The sequence below is a fragment of the Sus scrofa genome, chromosome 14, assembly GCF_000003025.6.
Source record: "Sus scrofa isolate TJ Tabasco breed Duroc chromosome 14, Sscrofa11.1, whole genome shotgun sequence".
Lineage (NCBI taxonomy): Eukaryota > Metazoa > Chordata > Mammalia > Artiodactyla > Suidae > Sus > Sus scrofa.
In genome coordinates, this window is record NC_010456.5 from 61,644,734 (window position 1) to 61,667,982 (window position 23,249).

General features: G+C 43.6%; 1 protein-coding gene across 11 annotated transcripts; it reads right to left on the bottom strand.

Moving 5' to 3' along the window:
* HNRNPF (heterogeneous nuclear ribonucleoprotein F) lies at positions 1,979-23,214 on the bottom strand. Of its 11 annotated transcripts, none has more exons than XM_021073897.1 (5): positions 23,124-23,214; positions 22,728-22,795; positions 9,522-9,658; positions 7,683-7,754; positions 2,127-4,047 (listed from the first exon to the last, which is right to left on the bottom strand). In XM_021073897.1, the coding sequence occupies exon 5, from the start codon at positions 3,994-3,996 to the stop codon at positions 2,752-2,754; it is 1,245 nt and encodes a 414-aa protein (XP_020929556.1). In that variant the 5' UTR covers positions 3,997-4,047; positions 7,683-7,754; positions 9,522-9,658; positions 22,728-22,795; positions 23,124-23,214; the 3' UTR covers positions 2,127-2,751. The 11 variants fall into 11 exon arrangements, with proteins under 11 accessions (XP_020929555.1, XP_020929551.1, XP_020929554.1 ...); XM_013983263.2 differs by lacking the exon at positions 9,522-9,658 and adding an exon at positions 22,079-22,169; XM_021073896.1 differs by lacking the exons at positions 22,728-22,795; positions 23,124-23,214 and adding an exon at positions 22,079-22,169 and having other exon boundaries at positions 1,979-4,047.

A 23,249-nucleotide genomic window follows, 5' to 3' on the forward strand; every position in this document is an offset into this window, starting at 1 on the left:
GGTCAACTTTAGATTTGGATGGATTCCAAGGTTTAGAATTAGACCTGAGTCACAAGAGATGCCCCACATCAACTTTTATACTCAGTCAACTGGTCCAACACCCTCAAGACCCCTCTGTGCTATGGGATCATGCCCTGCAGTTTCCTCCAGTAGTAGGGACTGTCCCTTCAGTGCCATGATGCTCAGTCATGATACTATTTTTCCGAGTAAAAGATTCCTTTCAGGGGCTAGAGAATAAAACTTTTATATTTTATAGGCCAAGGCAAATCAGTTTCTACGAATACAAAAATTTTGATAAAACTCAAAACAATTAAGTACAATATTTTGTAGTACAGGTCTTACTAGTAAGTAAGAATCAATCTCTGGTGGAAGATTATAATTTTATTTGGGGTTCCCTGCCATCAAATTAACTCATGTGTAAAAACCATTCATTCTTACTTAGCTTGTGGGTCTCACAAAGTCACGCAGCAGGTGGGATCTGGTTTACCAGCAGTTTGCCAACACATCCTTGGAGCCCACTTTGAGGGAGTACATCATCTTATAAACCACCTACCTCGGGTGAGGTACCTTGGGCTTTTTTCTAATACAAGGGGCAGGTGGCCAACTGCTGCCGGCCCAGAGATGAGTCACCTTGGGATTCAACATCATTTAGCATTTCCAATTTCCCACCCCAGTTTCTACCACTCCCCTTCCATATCTGGACCTTAAAATTAAAACAAAATTACAATGGATAAAAGTAATCCCTGAAACTTCACGGCCTTAGCAAATCTTGGTCTTTTATGGCATCCTAGCCCCTGACATTCCAAGTTTCACTGGGTCTTCCTCACAGTCCAGTCTTTGTTTCCCTGTGGTGGACCCCTGTCTGAAACTTGGAAAACTGTCAGCTCCTAAGATGAGCTGACACCCTGTGAACACAGCCTAGAACAGGTGCAGTCTCTGACCACCCCTATTCTCAGACTACCCAGTTTCCTCTGTTCTGCTTCTAGTACCTCTGGGTAATGTTGCTGCCCCATCTCTAGCCACCTGAGCCTGCTCAACACTGATGGGAATAAAGCCAGAAAGACCTTAGTAAGACTCCAGCCTACTTGTAAGACTTTCTAATAAGATCTTCAGGGACTTTGTTAACAGACCAGCTTCTCTGTAAATGAGGCCAGTGCCTTGAAATAAAATCCCACATTTAAAATTCCTTAAACTGGAAAAAGAAAAATGAGTTCCTGTTATGTCACAGCAGAAACGAATCTGACTAGGAACCACAGGTTGTGGGTTCAAGGCCTCACTCAGTGGGTTAAGGATCTGGCACTGCTGTGGCTGTGGTGTAGGCCGGCAGCTACAGCTCCGACTAGACCCCTAGAGCTTGGGGACCTCCATGTGCCATGGGTGCAGCCCTAAAAAGAAAAAAACAAACCAAAAAAAAAAACCCTTAAAACTGGTGAAATTGGAGGATCTGAACTACACTGTATGGTTATTAAAGACAAGTGGGAAAATAAGCTGGGTAAATTAATAGCTACCAAGCAGCATTCTTAAGACTTTAAATTCTAGTGGCTTAATTTGTATGTTTAAGTTCAAGTGATGGTAGTAATACGCTGTGTCCAAAGCTGCCTGAAATTTGGCACTTGTTTTCCAGTGCTGGGGGGAACAATTCTTTTGGGTGGAGAATTTTCCACTAACAATTTGGAAACAGGTCTCAAGCTTGCCTTTGCTACAGCTGTGGCAATGCTGATCTTAAACATGCTGTGCCACATGGGAACTTCCAATCCAGCACCCTTTATCTAAAAACAAACAAAACCCCATAAATTGTGGCTAATGACTCAATGTATGTAACTCCCCAAATTAAAGACCTCTACCTATGAACATAAAGGAAGGGAACAGCAGGATACTACAAACGGCTGATCAACTGGACATAAGTCACACGAAACAGGCTAACATGCCTTTTCTATCCTTATACTTTCTGGTCTTTTTAAGTCACCATTTCCACTCATTTAATATTTTAAAATCTGATTTTTAATTTAGCCTCATTCAAATTGCAATGCTAAATTTTAAAATTAACACTGAAACACAGTAGTATTAGGATGAATTCAACCACCCAGTCATTCTGCTACTTTTGGTGAGTAGATAGTCTGTGCCAGTCATTGTGAAAAAGTCTTTTTATTTTAAGAAAAAAATTTAGTTAACAAAAAATTTAACAAGTTTCACTTAGCAAAATACACCCGAAAGGAAATCACAGTACAAAGAAAGTTTTAAGTCAAGGCCTCACCAATTCCTACAGTATTAGTAATGTGTCTCAATTTTCAAAACTAACTTTTAAAAAGCTTAAACTTAACCTAAAAGATTTTAAATGAAAATAAACTAGAATGAACAAACATGAGAAATGTTCCTCTTTGAATTAGGGATCTAGCACCTTGAGTTTTCCAAAAAAGCACACCTCCCCAATGTGTTCACGATGATGTGGTGTAAAAGATCCACATTTAACATACTTGAAACTACTTATAACTCAGATAACATCACTCCAGAAGTACACTACCAAAATGTTAATCGAGAAAAGCTGAAAATAGTTTTAGTTTACTCAATATCACATGCTAGAAGAAAGTTTGCATGAGAAAACACTGAAGAGGTAATTTTTTTTAATCCAGATTTCACAAACTCATGGTGCAAAATGGGTCCCACAGCTTCCTCTAGAGTAATAACTGCTTTTCATTGCTTGTTGGCTGCCTGTGAAAATTTGATTGAAATAACTCAAAAGCTACTACAAAACTAGTCATATCCACCCATGCTGTTCTGGCCACCGTAGCCAGCCCCGTAACAGCCACTCACGGACTGGCTCTCAAGGCCACTGTATGTGGACTGGGTTGACACCCCCATGCCTTGCATCATCTGGCTGCTATATGCCCCATTGCTGGCCCCTGTTGTGGAATTCAAGAAAAGTTCTATGTATCTGTGTTGCATGTTGGCCCTGTCTTTGGACATGGCTGCCACAGCTTCATCGTGGGTGGCAAACTCAACATCAGCTTCGCCCGTCACTCTTCCATCAGGGCCAATCTCAATATGGACTCTCACGGGGTTGAGTGGAGAGAAGAAGTTGTAAATGTCGTTCTCAGTGGCTTTGTATGGCAGCCCCCTCATGTGGACACAGTGTCCAGTGGTGCTCTGGACAGTAAACTCGCCATCTCCATACCTGTGGTCATACATCCCAGAGAGACAATAACTGAGGTCTCTTCCAAATAGGTCGGTGGTGAAGCCGTAACCATCACTGAGGCCACTGTACTCCTCATAGCCCCCATAGCCTGCACTGTAGGCACCAGACCTCATCCTCTCCAGGCCTGCTTGCTTGACAATGCCGATATACCTCCGGGCTGTGCCGGGGCGGTCATAGGGCCCTGGTCGCTGCACGGACATAAACTTCAGAGGGGGATCTGAGTATGACCTAACCTCTTCCTGACTGCTCTTGAACACCTCAATATACCTGTGCCCTATTCTCTCCTTGTGCTTCCCTAGCGCCTTCTCAGCTAACTCCTGTGAGGCAAACTGCACAAAGGCTTCCCCTGTAATCTTGCCCTCGGGGTCCACAGGCAGTGTGATCCCATTTGGCACGATTTCCAACCCTGAGAAGAACTGAACGATTTCTTCCTTGGTGCATCCAAATGGGAGTCCTCGAAGCCGCACGAAACCATCATTGGCAGTGTCTGCACTATTTGGACCACTGTGCTTCAACACCCAATCCATCTCGGTTCTGTGGGACTTGAACACCTCAATGTACCGGTGTCCCATGCTTTCCCTGTCTTTTTTAAGGGCCATTTTTACATCATCTTCTGATTCAAGTTCAACAAAAGCCTCACCACTCTGCCTGCCTTCTCTAGTGTAGATAAAATGAACACCTGCGGCCCCATCACGAATTGTGCAGTCGGAGAGGAAATTCTGCACATCCTCAACAGAGCAGGACCAGGGCAGGCCACGGAGCTTGACCACAAAACCTTCACCTCCCTCAGGGCCCAACATCATGGACACTTGTCAGGGCAGGCGTCAAACAAGCTTGGATGCAGCTTTTTGTGGCTGAAAAGAAAGCAAAAACTACTTTACATAATTTTTCATTTAATATGTATAAGAATACACAGTGAATAGTCTCCCACATTTTATAAATGAAAAAGGATGAGTAAAATAAAATACATTTGAACTGAAATTCAATCCTAGATCTCCCAAAACATATGTAACACTCACAGACTAAAGACAAAAATATGAACTGAGGCAACATTCAGAAATACTAAGAGAATGTCTTAGAAATGGAAGAAAACAGATAAGCTCTATTATTATTGCATGGCTTTTACTTTAGTGTAAGAGGTAGGAAGGTAGGTGTGACTTAGTACTTTGAACACAGAACAATCTAAATTATACAGGGCATTTTCTTGTTCTATTTATTCCAGATATTTGTCATAATGAAATATGGCAGTTCATTTACAACAGCTCCTGTGTGATTTTTTAAAAATGATTTTTATTTTTTCCGTTATAGTTCACTTCCTGTATGATTCTTTGCTTGCTTATTTGTGGCAAGATACTACAGAAGCAAAAATAAGCTATTTAAATCACAATATAGAATATTTTCTTCAACACTGGGGTGAACCAGATCAGTGTTATCAGCAACAAAGCTACAAGGATACAAGATAGCAATGATTTCTGGAGTCTAAGCAATTAGCATTTTGTTCCTCAACTGTCAACTTGAATACAACCTGAGTCAAATATGAGATCAAACTGAAGACACTGGAACAAGCAGATAAATCCATCAACAAAATATTAGATAAGTGCACAACAGATACTGAATTAATTGCTGTGTTTTATTGAGGGACTAGAAGAAAGGGAATGAAATTCTCAGTGTACTAGAGGAATGAGAGGTGCCCTTCCTAACAGTGTCAGAAGTGCAAGTGGCATCTGACACCCAGCATCCAAAAAGAAAAAGACTAAAGGTCAAATCCATGCTGAAGGGCAGGATTTGAACCACCAGATACCAACATATGACATACAGACAATAAAAATAGTGATAGGGCCATAAATATATTGTTATGAATGCTCAAAATGAGCACATGTTAAGTATACGGAAATTAAATGTTCAGTGAAATTGTCCTTTCACGGCAAGTCTAACAGATGTAGCTTTTAAAATCAGTGGTAAGAAAAAAAAAAAATCAGTGGTAAAGACATCAATCACCTCTTCAAGAAATCTGGGCACACTGGTTGACATGTAAAGATAAAAGCAGAATCTTACCCTGATGAATCCCAAATATATTCCAGATGGAACGGGATATTTACACTATTTAAATATGAACAGATTTTGAAAATATCCCACATTTAAAAAAACCCTGAAAGTATGGATGTTAAGAAAAGCAAATAGGGAGTTTCTGTCGTGGCGCAGTGGTTTAACAGGACCCGGCGTTGCCGTGAGGTGTGGTGTAGGTTGCAGATGCAGCTTGGATCCAGAGTTGTTGTAGTTGTGGCTGTGGCGTAGGCCAGCAGCTACAGCTCTGATTAGACCCCTAGCCTGGGAACCTCCATATGCTGCAGGAGCGGCCCCAGAAAAGGCAAAAAGACAAAAAAAAAAAAAAAAAAAAAAAAAAGAAGAAGAAAAGCAAAAAGGAGTTCCCGCTGTGGCACCACAGGACTGGCAGCATCTTGGGAGCACTAGGATGCAGGTTGCAGCTTAGGTGACAATTGTGACCTGGATCTGATCCCTGTCCTGGGAATTTCATATGCCACTGGGAGGTGGAAGGAAGGAGCAAATAGGTAATACATGAAATGCTCAAGTACACTAATAGTGCTCAGTAAAACAGCCCAGGAAAACTTAGGTATCTGATTGGCTGTTATTGGGTGCTTAGAGGCCACTCTCTCAAGCCCTCAAATGTCTGTGGTAAACCTCACATATTCTAACCTTCCATCTTCAGCTGATCATCTACTCAAAGGAGAGACAAGATAAAGGAAATCAGAATAGAACAAAATTTAATGGGGAGTTGCTTCTCCTTGTAGCTGAGATCATTATCTGTGTGCCTCTGCTATGGTTTCACACACTGAAGCCTATTTTCCTTATCAATTAATGAGATGATCCTTTCTAATCAATCTCCTAACATACCTTCCCTAATACCAACTCTGCCTCTAGCTACTTGCTGACTTGCTTTCTTGCTTTCCCTTTCAGTAAAATCTCATCCTATAGCGTCACCTCTAACCCTCCCATTAAAAAAGACATGATCTCACTGCCAAGACCTCTAGAGCAAGAAACATTTTCACACTCTGCCTTTTCGAACCCATTCTCAACCTTTAACTATAGGTTTACCTCTGGGCTCAGGATACACAAGTTTTCGGCCTTAGGCTTCCTGAAGCCAAGACTGGTATACACACAATATTATAGCTACACCTATTACCACAAATGAATGCAGCATTTTTCTCTCAAAACTCTTCTAACACCGTGGTTGCAACAAAATAGCCTTACCTGTCATCCAGAGACTGTAAAATAAAACTGAAGTAATCCTTGAACAATTCCCTTTAATCCAATGAGTTTATCTCTTTGGGGTGATCCCATTCTCCACCCTAATTCTACTCTTAATCCACCTTAAATTCAACTCAGTAACTCACAATAAAGGTTTCTCACACTTCTCAGTCCCTAGTAGAATGAACTCAAATCATTTTCTTTCTACATTGCCCTCACATCCTGTTCTACTTCTAGTACCTCTTTCTAATTCTAGTACCAATGGTCCTTTCCAGAACATTCACATCTAATCCTTAAACTTTTCTAGCCCTTACTGCAACTCAATCCTCAGCTAGCATGTTCTTTTTAAAGTGACTTTATGTCACTCTCCTGTATCAAGATGTCAGTGGTTTCCCACTGGCTAGAACACAAAACACAGGACTAAGAGGTGCTCAAGCCTTGCAACTCTGACCCACAACACACTATCTAGCTCACATCCATTAAAAAAGAAAAAACAAAAAACCATCCCTCTAATTTTCTGTGTCTGCAATGTGCAACTCTCCGCACCCTTGGATTTGATACACATGGTAATTCTCTCTCCAAATACTCCACCCAACCTTCTATCTAGCTAAATCCCACTAATCCTTATAATGTCACCTCAAATACACCACCTTTCCGCTTCCTCAAGATGTTCTTTTTCCATAAAATAAGTCTTATGATACTATGCTTCCAGAACATTCTTGCAAAACAAATTCAAGACTTGTTCAAAAGTATTCAAAAATGCGTCCGAGAGCCTAGCATGGACAGAATTATTTGTTCTGTAGGTCACTGTGGGCCCACCCCCAGTGCAGTGGGCCCAAGATTAGCAAGAGATTAACTGATGGCCATGTGGGGCCAACACCACTCTCTAGATAGACTATGGCAGTCTAGGTAGTTTAAAAAGACAAGCAAGAAACATAAAAGAACACCGACATTTCACGTCAGATTTACTTAAAATACCCAATACAGAAAAACTCCAAATTTGTTTCAGAAAATGTTTCAAAAATAAGTGATTTCTTCTCTGAAGGCATGATTATGTAAACATTTTTCTAAAACACTTATCTGTATTTTTACTGTACATAATGCAATATCCTCACTTTTGCCCTCAAATGCTACACTTGGATCCTTTACAGACTTAACAATACTTGGAACATTAAATTTTATGTCAATTAATTGAGAAATTATTTTTCTTAAAGTAGCTTACCTTTAAGAGCAGCCGCAGAGGGGGGGGAGAGGCCCAGACAGCGAAGAAACTTCGGGTAGATAACGAACCGACCTGAAAGAGAGTGACAAGGCGGCTATTCTGAGTGCCCCCAGCTCTCTCCAGCGGGAGTGGAGGCAGCAGTCTCAGAGCTCTCTTCCTTCGGAAAAGCCAGAGCTGGGGCAGAGGAGGCCCTCTATAACCACGGGGCTACCTTAGATAAATTACACAGCCGCCCCAACCGCGCAGCACTTTTAAAAGGTTTACCTTTTTCTTATGCTAACAGAGAATAAAGCCAGAAAACCTTCCACTCACCTGGAGACTACACACAACCCTAAGCGCGGTAAGAGAATTAAATATCGAGGGCAGGAGGGGCGCCGTAGGGGTGGGGCGGGGCCGTGGTCTGCGGCCCGGGAAGCCAAAGGCCCTCCGGGTTGTTGGGGGCGAGGGGCGGGCTGCGCCGACGTGCACAGGAGACCCGGCCTGGTTTTTCACTGGGACGGGCTCCAGAATTAAGATTGTTTGCTAAAGGCTGTCTCAACGATATTTACAATTTACAAGAATCCCTGTAGGGATGGGTGGGGATACTCTAAAAACTTTCCCAGTTTTATTTGGTAATTTCATATCTTGTGACCTGTATTTCATCTGACACCGACCTTTCAATTAACTGAGGGAGAATGAAGGGAGGAAACGTTGAAATATACTTTTTGAAAGGATAAACATCACCCACAGCCACGGGATAGAGCTGTCCCCAAAGGACTAGGATACGTGCTGAAGTTCAGGTAATACGTCTAAGAACTAAAATAGATTCTTAAGCTTTGGGAACATAGCATTGAGAAAGTCAAGTTAACTTCTCTGAGTTTGCCTTGCCTTATAATTACTGGGGGCGGGGGGCTATGCAAATGTAAAGTATTACAGTTTAAGTAGCAATGGTTTCAAATTCTCTGCAAGAGGCTTCATCAACCATCCCCCCCTCTACCCCCAAAATCTAAAGGGCAGAACCCAATTATGGTCTGATCCTTCTGCCTTGGTTTATCCCAACTTCTGGCTCACTCTAGTGTGGCCCGGAGACCATCGACTGGGGGCCATCCTCGGACGTACACACCCAGGGGTGTCCACACGCACGGAAGCCAATAGCCACGAAGATTGAACCGTGGTGCATACACGTGTTGAACCGTTAAGGGGGAACACTGGTCCCCCACTCCCCCCCCCCCCGCGGCAGCACCTTGCAATCGCTGGAAGTGTTGCAAAATACAGCTATTGGATTCCGCGCCTGCATATCGATCTAACTCTACGTACAGAGAAAGTGGGAAACCAAGGATTTTGCACAACTCCCGCCGGCGCCTAGACTATGACGTAAGTGCGCCCACGGACCACCCAAGGATCAAGTTAAAATGCAAATTCTAAAACAATAGATCTGGGCCGGAGCCAAAATCCCCCATTAGTAACAGGCTCCCTGGACTCCTGAGAGGCTCTCCAAAAGAGCTCTTCACTCTACTGGTTAGGCAAGATTTAGTTCGAATCCAGGTAAACCAATCAAGATAAACAGGGTGCGCCCCAGCCCATGACTGATTAGGATTATCTGCGAAGTACACAGGGCGGTTTACTGCACCCCCACCCTCCGTTCAGAGGGGAGCTCGGCGGGCCCCCGACTTCACCTTCATTTGCGTGCCAGTGAGGCCTGAAAAGCATTTCCGTCCTCATTTGTAAATTAATTTTAACCCACAGCTGGCAGTACGCACAAGCGAGATTGTCCTGGGTTTAAGTTCTACTCTTAAAGCCCAGTCCGCGGGAGAGGCCGCCTCAGTATTACGCAGTTGAGTCTTTCGCCCTAAGACTTACCGCTGAAAGGAGCAGGACCGATTTCTATTTTCCTCAAGCAAGCGCGGTCTACAGCCGGGACCCCCCAATTACACCAGACACTTAAAAACGCAGAGAAATCCGGGAAAAGGCCAGGTGCATCTCCTTTTGTTATCAACCTGAAATTGAAACTCAACTAGCTGTGGGCAAACGCTTCGTACGAGGCTTGAAAGTGCGGTCTCAAGCTCGCAGTCGCGGGCCGCCAGGGGCGCGTCTGAGCGGTTTCGGCGGGAAGCGCGATACTGGTCCCGGACGCCGGGCTCCCGGCGGGGGAACCGGGGACAAGGCGAAGGGGTTCGCTCGGCCTCCAACTGGCGATCCGACAGCCTTAGGTCGGCCCAACCCTACTGGAAGGCCAGACGCCAGGGCTCCCCATCCACGGGCCTGGGCGGGGTCAGCGGGAGCTTCCGGGCGGGGCGGGGCGGGGCGGGCTACGGGTGGGGGAGGGAGAAGCTTCCCGGGCCGCGCGAGGTTGGGGGAGGGGAAGGAGGTCACGCGGCAAAGGCTCCCCGGGCCTGGCGGTGGGAGGGGAGCTCCCAGGCGGGGACACTACTAAGGCGCTCGGAGGAAGAGCTCAAACCGAGGAAGGAGGCATGAAATGTTGGGAGCTTAGGTGGGAGAGGTCTCCCGCCGAGCTTCCCAGAGCCGCTGGCAAAGCGTGCGGGGCTCGCGAGTCAGAGGGGCTTCGTGGGGCGTCAAAGGAAGTTCCCGGGACTCGAGGGGGGCGGGCGGCTCCCCGGGCTGGGGGCGGAGCTCCCGGGTCGGGTCGGGGGGACTTCCTGGGGCAGCTGGAGGTGGGGGTGCGGCGTTCCCGGGATGGGCGAGCGGGGAAGAAAGAGTTCCTGGGGCTGCGGGGGGGGGGGGGGGCTGTCCCAGAGGAGGTGGGAAGATTTCCCGAGATCCGCGGGGGTGGGGGGAGTGGGGGGTTTGGGGTAGGCGGGCGGGGGTCGTCCGCTCGCCGCGGCTCACCACGACGGGTCCGGGGCCTGGAGTCCGGAAGGCCGACGCGCGGGGCTGCGTCCCGGAGGCAGCGGCCGCGTGACTGGGAGGGCGGCGAGCCGGACGTGGGTCACGGGGTGTAAAGGAGGAAGTGCCACCGACCGGCCCGCCAAGATGTCACCAATGGAAACGCGTCCTGCAGGTGCGGCCCGCAGCCCGCGGCCCGCGCGGTCGGCTAAGGCAGGAAGTGGGAGGAGGATGGAAGGAAAGCAACGAGGAAGAACGTTCCGTGTGAGCTCTGAGGAGAGGTGCCAGGGTGGAGGAAAGTCCAGAGTACGGGCGGGCGGAGGGGAGGGTGACGGGCACCACTTAAGTGGAAGGAGAAACCATGGAAGGAGAAACCGTAAAATTAAAAAAAAAAAAAAAAAAAAATCTCGGAAGGCAGGAAGAATTCAGAATGGACTCTAATGGACAAAAGGTATAACCTCTTTTGTGTATACAGTAGTACCTTGTTTTGTAGATTTGACCAGTCATGTAAATGTTTTTGCCCAATTTAAGAAAGATTACTTTTAAAACACGCAATTCTTAAACTTTATACCTAATCAGCAATTATTTTATGAACCTTTGAATCATAATTCAAATGAACTGGAAAACAATTATAAGACAATTGCAGTAATGTTAAGAAGGACTTAAGTTATAAAATTCTAGTTTTAACTATGCTGCAATGATTTCTTTTTTGAAAGTCATTAGAGATACAGCTGATGCCTAGAATCTGTTTCTAAAACTAAAGTGGAGGGAGCCAGAGTACAGATGAAACATGAGCCATGATTTAGTAATTATTTAAGCTGGGAGATGGATACATGGAATTTCATCATACTTTGGTCTCTACTTCTGTGTGTATGTTTAACACTTTTAGTAATAAAATTATTTTTAAAAGAAAAGTCTTAAGAATGTATTTGGAGGATTACAATAATGCTGTCTGCAAAGCCAGAATGGGCAATAGCAAGTCTTCAACAAAACAGCCCTACAGGGAGCAGTTATTGAATGAGAAAAATAAGAAAAACAGGAATAAAAAACAAAAGAATTATCAAGGATTCACAATGCATAGAACATATTTGGATATTGATTCAAACAAATTGGTAAACATTTATGAGACAATTTAGGAGCTATCTGAACACTTACTAGAAATTTGATATTATATTTACTTAGGTTAGATATGACAGAATTATGTTTAAAAATAAAAGCATTAATTTTTAGATATATTTTGAAATATCTGTGAGTCAAATGGTCTGATGGCTGGGATGTGCTTCAAAATTATCTCTGAGTAGGAAGCAGGCAGAGGATATAGAGAAAATTATCCATGAATGATAACTATTGAAGTTGAGTGATAGGATTCAAAATCCAGCCATCCACAGTGAGAAACAGACACTAAAAACTCATACATTTAAGAGAAATAAAATATTCTAAAGAAAAATTAAGCCACAAAACTGGCTGTTTTTAGAAAGATTACATCTCTACAGAAGTGAGTACTGTGACCACTTCATAAACATCTATTTCACGTTTTAAAATCTTCTTCAAAATACATTCCTGGTAATTAAAATGGCTGACATGCATTTTCTCACCTTAAGTAGTTTTACATATGCCTTCTTGGCTTAACTGGTGACACTGGCTAGGTGAGTGTTAATAATTTATAAGTCATGATAGGGTTCCTGGCCAAGTAAAAGAACATGAAGAGAAGACACAGGGGTTGAACCAAGACAGAAAGCACCAGAAAACACCTGCAGCCAAGGGCTGAGGTCAGTAAGATCCTAAAAAGCCTTGAAGGCCTTAGGTGGATATTTTGGATTTATATTCTAAGAGCAATGGAAAGTAACCCTCTTTCAAAATGCAATGTGGTATAATTGGAGTTTTGCTTTTTAAACAGTACAGTTTAGCTGCTCTCTGTGAAAATGAATGATGGGAACAGATGCATGGAGATGAAATGGGAAGAAATGAGACAAGTTTAGCAAGGATTGTTGGTACCCTGCAACAAAACGTTGTAGTGGAAACTGAAGCATGTGAAAGGATTTCAGTGATGTGCAGCAGGTAAAATTTACCAACTTTGAGAGTCATTCATTAACGCAGAAACACTGTGCAGGTACTGTGTGCTAAGTACACAGATCAGTAAAGGAACAAATAAACATGACAGATTCTGAAATAATTCAAAATTAACTGACAGATTAACTGACATTGCAGTCACATTTAAACAGAGAGCAGCATGAACCAGGGGTGGAAATTTTACCCCCCATAAAAAGCTAAGGTTTAAAAGTTACAACACCATAATATATATATTTTGTTTGTACACAATCTACTTACTTCCCCCAGATACTTTTTCATACCGTTTATATTTTAAAAATTCAGGAGTGAGGATCTTGCCACAGATGTGGCCAATAAATAAATTAAAAAAAAATAAATTTAAAAAAAATTTTAAATAAATTAAAAAAAATGTTTGTCAGGAATTTTTTGGAGTTCATTGCTTTGTAGAAATATAAATCCTTTTAGCACACAATGAACTTCTTTGCAGAACAGATACTGACTCACAGACTTTGAAAAACTTAAGGTTTCCAAATGAGATGGGGTGAGGGGATGCACTGAGGGTTTGGGATGGAAATGCTATAAAATTTGGTTGTGATGATTACTGTACAGCTATAAATGTAATAAAATTCATTGAGTAGTAAAGAAATTAAATCCTTTTAATCTGTATAATCAGTTCTTTTTAAATTCAAAAAAGAGAACTTTAGCTCATGTCTCTTTTACAACTGATAAGCAGAGATGGGTCTGGGGAAGAAGCAATTAATTCCCTGTCAAGGACAGTATACGAGCAGAGCCCAGATCCTTATTTGTTATGGCTGTTTTCCCATTCTACTGAAAAGCACATAAGAAACTTCAAAAGTCTCTTCCAATCCAGCAATTTTATAAATTCCCAATTCAGTGGCTCTTAAACATCTGTTGTCAGGGACTCGAGAATATGATGCAGGTCTGGATCAACTTTTTCAAAAAAGTGTACACCCTCCAGGTGTACCTACACTTTCAAGGAGCTCATGCATCTGAAGTATGAGAACTCTGACCTAATTTGCACAACATGCCCAGTTCAATATATAAAGCTTTTAAGGTCTATTAGAGAAGCTTATAAGATAAGATACAAAGTACTATACATAAAATAAACAAGGTCCTACTGTATAGCATAGGGAACTATATCCAAGATCCTGTAATATACCACAATGGAAAAGAATATAAAAATGTGTATATATATTTAGGCATAATTGAATCACTTTGCTCTACACCAGAAATACAACATTGTAATAAACTATACTTCAATAAAAAGAGATGCTATAGATGGATGATTTTAAATGTTTGTTGCTATTACTACATTTTAATCCATCAAAGAAGGTATGTCTTAATTTGGAAGCAAGAGCAAAGCCATTTTCCATTATCTTTTCACTATTAGGCCCTTAAGCTTACTGTAGCTAAGTCTGGGATAATAATACACTTTTCTTAGTGTTCATTTCTCAAAAGCTGTGTTAACTAAAATGCAAAAATAGTATAATGTTAAATTATATCTATGATGCTTGTATTGAAATTAACACACAAAAAAATCAACTGTTACTCTAGTAAAAAATTTTAAAAGAACAAATTAACACAAAGGACAAATTTTTAGCCAATACAGAACAAGCTATGTTGCTCTAAAAGAGTCTCCCAACCTCCTCCCCTACCAACTTCCTGTAGATGTGCAGAAGTCCTCAGGAGGCCTGTGGATTACACTCAGTCTCCAGGGAGACCTTTGCAGTCCCCTCAGGAGCTTCCTCCTGGGACTCAGTGAAGACACCTTGCACCTTGTCCGGTCCCAAGCAGATGCCACAGGCCTGGAGACTGCTTGGGGGACTATAACACAGTGCCCCCAGGAAGTGAGGAACACAGCAAAGAGGACGAAATGAACAGGACAAATGTACTTGGGAGGGGCTCCAGCACCAGGATACCACACATCAAACAACAGCTTCAAACAGCAGTTTTCAGGGAATAAGAAAGTACTGCACAAAACCGTAACCATTTAAGCAAAATAACAAGCACTCTCGGATACTCAATTACAGAATAAAAAACTTACCAGTGCTAAAAATTGAGTTTTGAATTTATAGTTAGTAGTGAACTGAAAGAAAGGATGGTGGCTTGGAAAACGAATTGGAATAGCTCAAAACAAAGGGGAAAAAAAACACCACAATAGTACAGGGAAAAAGATATGAAATTCAGAGGACTAACATAAACACAAGACAGGAGAAACAAAAGGTGAACAAGAGAATTCCAGAAGGAGAAAAAGATGAAATGGAGGCAAGACAACAGATAAAAGACTGGAAGAAAGCCTTCCTGGCTTAAGATAAACTCCTTGTAGTTCCCAACAGATACTTTAAAAACAAACAACCCAGGCATACATTGGTAAAACTCCTAAATTTAAAGTACAGAGGAAAACTGCTTTGGAAAAAGAACAAGTTACAAAGGATAAAAGTATGGTAGCCACCTGAAATGTGGCAAGTACAAAACGTTTTTTTTTCTTTTTTTTAAGGGCCAAAAGTGCAGCACATGAAGTTCCCAGGCTAGGGGCTGAAATCGAACTTCAGCTGCCGGCCTGCACCACACTAAGCCAGGCCAGGGATGGAACCCGCATCCTCAAGGATACTAGTTGGGTTTGTTTCCACTGAGCCACAATGAGAACTCCATAAATTGTGATGTACTGTTTTTAGTACATATTATGAATTGCAAACATTGAAATAAGAATGTAAAAATCTCAGAAGTTCCCCTGTCTTGCAGGAGGTTAAGGATCTGGAATTGTCACTGAAGTGGCTTAAGCTGCTGTCGCAGGTTCAGTCCGACCTGAGAACTTTCACATGCCAAGGGTGTGGCCAAAAAAAGAATGTAAAATCTCTCAATTTTCAGGGGAACTCAATTTTTTTTTTTGGGGGGGGTGTCTTTTTGCCTTTTTTAGGGCCACTCCCGTGGCATATGGAGATTCCCAGGCTAAGGATTGAATCAGAGCTGTAGCCACTGGCCTACACCACAGCCACACCAACGAGGGATCCAAGCCACGTCTGCAACCTACACCACAGCTCACGGCAACGCCAGATCCTTAAACCACTGAGCAAGGCCAGGGATCAAACCCGCAACCTCATGGTTCCTAGTCAGATTTGTTAACCACTGCACCACGACAGGAACTCCCTCGATTTTTAAATACTGATCACATGTTGAAATGATATTCTGAATGTAATGAACTAATCAAAATAAGTTAAAACATTCTACAAGACCAATATTACTTACACTATGTTATCGGCTGAACATTGTGTCCCCCCAAATTCCTATGTTGAAGTCCTATCCTCTAGTACCACAGAATGTAACCAGATTTACATATAGTCTTTACAGAGGTAATTAAGTTAAAATGACATAATTAAGGTGGGCCATACTCCAATGTGATGAAGGGGAAATTTGGACTCTGATAAGCAGAGAGAAGACAGCTATCTATCTATAAACTAAGGAGAGAAGTCTGGAACATATCCTTTGCTCAAGCCCTGCTGACTCGTTGATACAGGACTTCTAGCTTCCAGAACTCTGAGACAATAAATTTGTTGTCTGTTGTTTAAGTCACCCAGTCTATAGGACTTCGTTACGGCAGCCTCAGCAAACTAATACACTTATAGATATCAAAACCAGAAAAACATCACAAAATAATGCCTTAAGAGCACAGATGCAAAATTCCAAAAAAAAATATAAACCAACGGAATCCAGCAACCTATTAAAAAAGAATATACACCATGACCAAATGGGATTTATCTCAGGAATGCCTAAGAAAATGTTCTGAAAATTAGATAGTGGTTTTTACAGCTTTGTGAATATACTTTATTTTTTTTTGTCTTTTGTCCTTTAGGGCCAAACCCGTGGCATATGGAGATTCCTAAGGCTAGAGGTCCAATCAGAGCTACAGCTGCTAGCCTGTGCCGCAGCCACAACAACGTGGGATCCAAGCCACGTCTTTGACCTACACCACAGCTCATGGCAGTACCGGATCCTTAACCCACTGAGTGAGGCCAGGGATTGAACCCAAAACCTCCTGGTTACTAGTCAGGTTTGTTAACCACTGAGCCACTATGGGAACTCCTGCAAATATACTAGAAAACAAAGCAAAACCTCTGAATCTTTTTATCCTTTAAAAAAGTGAAGTGGGAGTTCCCACTGCAGTGCAGTGGGTTAAGAACCCGACTGCAGTGGCTCAGGTTGCTGGGGAGGTGCGGTTTTGAGCGCCAGCTCAGTGCAGTGGGTTAAATCATCTGATGTTGCTTCAGCTGTGGCTCTAATTCAATCCCTGACCTAGGAACTTCTATATGCCATGGGTGCAGTCATAAAATTAAAAAAAAAAAAAGTGACCTGTACAGTGTATGAATTATATCAGTTATTTAAAATGAACAATCACCACTCATGTCATAATTCTACCATCACTATTCTAATCAAATATTCATGTAAAGACCCCAATTTGGGGAAGATAAAAATGGAGATGTCAATGATGGAACATCTTTGTATGTAGACAGAATTGTAAATAGTGGTAGGAATTTGTAATATTTATACTAGATAAGGATTTTTGTAAAAGGCATGCTGTCAGAGAAATTTATTCCTGTCATTTCCCCCCCTTTAAATAAATAAGGCATATTTACTGCTTTTTGTATTGTTTAAGAGATCTTTTTCCTAACCCAAAACTTATATAGCCCATAAACTTATAAAGCTCTGTTGTTTTCATACATTTTTAAACATTTTGATTTATAATAAACCTGGAATTGGTTTTCCAAGAGATTTAGAATTAGTTTATCAAGTTTAACAGGCTAATTTGAACTTACATGAAAACTCCCATGAAACAAGTCCTTAAAAAAAAAAAAATCCTGAATAAACATTAGCCAACCAAATCCAGCAATATACAAAGCTATTTACTACATCATGACCAAGTCAAATTCACTCCAAGAATACAATTGTAGGTCACCATTTCCAAGTCAAGAACTGATACTGTCACATTAACATGTTAATGCAGGTAAAACATGAATTAACTAAGAGTTTTTCATGTCTATAGGAAATGTTTAGAAATATCCTAAATAACATAAGAAAAACAGAAAATAGATGAATTCCTATATACTGGAAGTGGGGAAAACTTTCCTGACCATGACTCAAAACCCATAATACAGGAAAAAACACACACAAAACCCCAACCTCTTATGCATGGCTGAAAATACCATAAGGTAAGCAAAAATATCAATGATAAAATGGGAAAGGTATTTCCAAGTTAGTTCCCAAAATGTTACTATCCTTAATACATAAAGAACTTCTAAAAAGAAAAAAACCCAACAATCCAACTTTTTGGTAAACGGGCTTAAGACCTATGTACAGTTGATGGAAAAAGAAATGCCCTTAAACACAAAAAGATGCTCAACCTTACTGGGTGAGATCAATTAAAATTTTAAATAAAATAACATTTAAAATACTTATCATGTCGGCAAAAATACAGAAACTTGATATAAACTCGCCTGGAGAGGCTGTAGACAGCAGACACTCTTAGATACCATTTGTAGAGATTCAATAGTTCAACCCCTGTGGTCAAAAATAGGGAAGACACCTAAAAAAGTTATTCACTGAAGCACTATTTCTAATAGGAAAGACTAGACCAACCCAACTGCCCATCACTTGAGGTCCAGGTGAATCATCTTTGGTAGATCCACTTAAAGAAGCATTATACCTTTTTTGTTTGTTTTTTGTTTGTAGTATATGGAAGTTCCCAGGCTAGAGGTCAAATTGGAGGTGCAGTTGCCAGCCCACACCACAGCCCCAACAACACGGGATCCCAGCCACATCTGCAACCTACACTGCACCTTGTGGCAATGCTGAATCCTTAACCTATTGAGTGAGGACAAGGTTGGAACTCAAATCCTCATGGATACTAGTTGGGTTTTTAACCTGCTGAGCCACAAGGGGAACTCCAAGTATTATACCTTAAAGGAAGGATGCTAAAGACCACTGAGATTGTAACAAAGTTAGGGACCTGAGTTTCCCCGTGGCTCATGTGGCTAAGGATCCAGCGTTGTCACTGGTGTGGTTCAGATTCGATCCCTGGCCCAGGAACTTCTGTATGCCAAAATAAATAAATAAATTTTTAAATTAAGAAAGTAAATAAAAAACTCAGGAACCAATATGAAGGGCTCTCACTGGCTAAAAATTGGGTAATATGAGCATCAAAAAGAATAAAAGCTACAGGGGATTAAAACACATCCTGTATGTTAAAAATCCATGACTTCATAATGATCTCAGAAAAATTACTGCCTTTGGCATATGCTAGGGATTCAATTCATTATGCTGGATAAATATAAAGGAATCAAAAACTCAACCTGCCTTTTATACAGAAAAAATTTCCTCTCTATAGAAGTACTTCTGCTAATGAATGGGAATGAATATTTAATTAAAACATCACTGATTTAGAAACAATTAACAAAACAATGAATCTAGAGAATGACCATCAATGCCTGCTAACATCACAAAGAACACCAACCAATATGTGCTTCCAGCAGTTCACAACACCTCCAATGAAATATTTCCCCCAAAATCTCAAAGGAATCAAAAAAGCCTTCAGAGATAACTACCATTTTACAGGAAATGCAGAGGACAGTGACTGAAAACACCACAGGAAAGCAGTCAGAAAAACCCAGAGTGTGGAGAAAGAATTCCACAAGACACACAACCCATTTGTTCAAAGACTCTTAAGAATAGAGAACCTGTGCATCATTACTGTCTAACAGGTAGCCTCTTGTCACACTTGATATGTGGCTGGTACAAACTGAGATGTGCTAAAACAAGCACACACAGGATTTTTAAAGCTTAGTTTGAAAAAAAAGTGAAAAATAAAACTTAAAAATTACATGATAAAATATTTTGAATTTTTTTTTTATTTTATTTTTTTATGTTTTTATTTTTTTTGTCATTTTTTGCTATTTCTTGGGCCGCTCCTGCGGCATATGGAGGTTCCCAGGCTAGGGGTCGAATCGGAGCTGTAGCTGCCAGCCTACGCCAGAGCCACAGCAACGCGGGATCCGAGCCGCGTCTGCAACCTACACCACAGCTCACGGCAATGCCGGCAATGCCGGATCGTTAACCCACTGAGCAAGGGCAGGGATCGAACCCGCAACCTCATGGTTCCTAGTCGGATTCGTTATCCACTGAACCATGATGGGAACTCCATATTTTGAATTTTAGACATACTGTTAGAACTAAATTATTAAAAGTGAACCATACCTGTTCCTTTTTATTAGAAAATGTAAAATTAAATATGTGGCTTTATTATATATCTATTTGACAGTGCTATTTCTTAAAACATAAGAGATCTGTCTACCAAAAATATAATGATCTTGTTTGGATCCTAAATCAAACCAACCAGCTATAAAAAATTCTACGCAATCAGGTACATTTGAACACTGGGTATTTAATACCAAGGAATTATTATTTCTTTAGGTGTGATAATGGTAATGTGGTTTTTTTGGTTTTGTTTTGTTTTGTTGTTGTTGTTTGTCTTTTTGCCTTTTCTAGGGTCGCTCCCGCAGCATAAGGAGGTTCCCAGGCTAGGGGGTCGAATTGGAGCTGTAGCCGCTGGCCTACTCCAGAGCCACAGCAACGAGGGATCCGAGACAGGCCTGCAACCTACACCGCAGCTCACTGCAACGCCGATCCTTAACCTACTGAGCAAGGCCAGGGACCGAACCCGCAATCTCATGGTTCCTAGTCGGATTTGTTAACCACTACGCCAGGACGGGAACTCCGGTAATGTGTTATATTTTAAAAGTCCTTAGATATACAAATACTTATGGAGAAAAAAATCCATGAACCTGGTTCTCCCTCTGCCCAATCGTTTGTCTTCCACAAGAACCCTTGTTCAGAGCAACTAACTGGAGGCAGGGGTCCTGGCAGAGGGATGTCCCACGTCAGACAGACTTAAGAACAGTCCCAGATGTGTTCTAGGACACATCTGTATGATGGGGATAGCAGTAATATCTCCTTATGGACTGATCGCGGGCATGTGATTAGAAAAGTGTAAAACACCTAGCTCTGTGTCTGGACTACTGAGGGCCAATCAGTGTGATTCCACAAAGAGTCTGAGAGCCAAAACTCAGACTGGAGAGGGGAGGTTGATGGGAAAGTCACCTCTGTCGATGGGGGGCCCCCCTCCCACTTCTGTAGCCCCACCAGGCACTACTCCAAAGGGCACGCACCACGTGTGTCTCCACTCTTCCCCAGTTTTTTTTTTTTTTGTCTTTTTGTTTTTTGTCTTTTTGTCTTTTGTTGTCTTCCCCAGTTTTGACCTTATCAAAGGACTAACTCTCCTCCTGTTTAATCAATCCCTCCCCTTAAACCATTCTCATTTTTACTTGAGTTACTTTATAAGGGAGGTACGTTAACAATACTCAAGTGAAAATCAGTCGCTTAGCAGTTAAAAATTAAAAAGTAGACTATAACACGGAAAGAATAAATCTAATCAATTTACAGAAACGCATACTATTAAGAGGAGCTCCCCGAGGCAAAGGCCGAACTTGCTTAACTAGTAAATTTACTTATTTTAAAATGAAGGAGCTTATCTTCATTAGAACTGAAAACATCACTTTTCACTGATAGATCCTAATATTTTTGTCTGACCGGAGAACCCGAGGTTTGTTCATTCTTACTAGAAACGCACAAATAGTTAACTTTTAAAAACGTGACTTAAAAGTAATAGTAAGAATATCAAGACCGGTAGTTTCGCTGACGCATTCGTTTAAGGATTATTTGCAGCCTTCAACTAACTCTCCCGGCTCTACAAGGGTCCGATTACCGAGGCCCGCCCCTAACTTTGGGAGCCTGGGCCCCCCTCCCCCCACCGCCGCCAGCCGCGGCCGGTTCCGCGGAAGCCGCCGCGGCCACCCGGCCCCTCCCCCACCCCCACAGCAGCTCTCGGGCCCCGGTCCCGCTGAACAACCCGCCCGCCGAGGCAGGCAACTCCTTCCCCCCACGCCAGGTTCTCTGGCTCGAAAATAGCTGTGAAGCACGTTGGTTTGTCGTAGGGCCTCCAAGGGAAGGAAACTGCCGCGAAGGGCGTCTCGCGGGGCTCGCAGGTAGCCGGAGAAGGGAGGCAGGCTCTCCCGGGCCTGAGGTTCGTCCGGCGGGAACCTGTGGGGGTCCCCTGATAAGGAAAAGACTAACCGGGAGGAGCTTGAGGCCTCCTAACCGTAAAACACCGGGGCCCAGGGTCGGTCGGGCCCCGCGTCTCGCGCGGCGTCACCCAGACCGCTCGGCGCCACCTTACGTGGGCCACGCGGGGGCTGGGAGGCAGAGGGAGCCGCGCGAGCGCCGGCAGCGTCCAGCAGTTTCTGGGGCGCAGTCACGAATTAGCAAAAATACACTCAAAGATAAAAGGATAAGTGAAGAATAAAAAAACGGCCGACCAAGTTTCCCCAGCGGAAGTGTGGGCACCAGGCAAAGACAACAAGAACCGAACAGTTTCAACCAAAATATCCACATGCTACCTTTGAGAGCAGGAGACAAATGCAGACCGGCTCAGGGCACACACGCGGCGCGGAGAGGAAGAAAAGGCCGCAAAGACGGAAAGTGGAGGCTCTGCGAGCGGGAACGTGGGAGGGGGGAGGAGTCAGTTCCCAACCAGTCCCGTGCAACTCCCTGACGCGCGCAGCCACGTGAAAGTACTGCTTTCATTTTTAAATGAACCCCCTCTCACGGTCGCCCCATGTTTTCACCGTACCCCAGGCAGGGGCGCTCGGGCTCTGCCTCCCCACCCCAAGAGTCCGCACCAGGCTCTTCCTCCCTTCCGATCCTGCGTCCTCTGACACCAAACCTCAGCCCCGCGATCCAGTCCCCGAATGTAAACCAGTGGCCTCAGGCCCACCTCCCCGAAGTTCACATCTCAGTCCCGCAGGCCCCACCCTCAGTGGGCCAGGTCCTCGTTCAGGACCTAGTCGGTCCCTAGGTGTGTGGCTCCTGATCTCAGACCCCAAATTTCAGCCCCACGGTCTTCAACCTCCAGTAGGCCCAGGTGCAGGCCTTTACCACAGATCCCGCCTCCCCTGACCCCCAAATCTCAGCTCCTCGGTCCTCAATGCCAGGGGCCTCGGTTTCTGGTGTGTAGGCCTCGGACACGCCGCCCCTACCACCCCTCACCTTGGGCTCCGAGTCTCCACGCTCCCGCTCGTCTTCACATCCGGCACCTCGGTCGACCCTGTGAGCACCTAGAAGAGGGTGGAACGCGGGGGACTTGGCAGTTGTAGCAGAGGCAGTTGAGGCTTGTTTACCATCACTATGGAAACCTCTGGCAGCGCGCCCTGGGCGGGGCTTACGAGGGGCGGGGTCAGGCGCGCGGAAGGCCTGAGTCCACAACTCCCGCCCGTCGTGCGCACGCGGCGCTTCCGGAAGCCCTTATGCCTTGGTTTGCCTTGACCCTCCCCTCCTCAGACCTGCGCCCAAATACCCGGGAACAACAGCCCCAGGAGCCCCTGCCCCCGCCCCCGCCTCCGGCTGCCGGCGTGACCGCGGGCCGTTTTCTCTGCAGAACCCCACCTTTCGCTCCTGAAAGACGCGGCGCAACCCCACTTCCAAGACGGAGCCGGAAGGACGTAAAGACCGCGGCGGGGCGGAGTCTCCAAGGCGGGTTATGGGGGTGGGGCCACAAGGGCGCCGTTGTGA

What these genes read in the sequence shown, in the direction of transcription:
- HNRNPF (XM_005671001.3), bottom strand. Translation starts at nt 3,996, where the DNA reads ATGATGTTGGGCCCTGAGGGAGGTGAAGGTTTTGTGGTCAAGCTCCGT.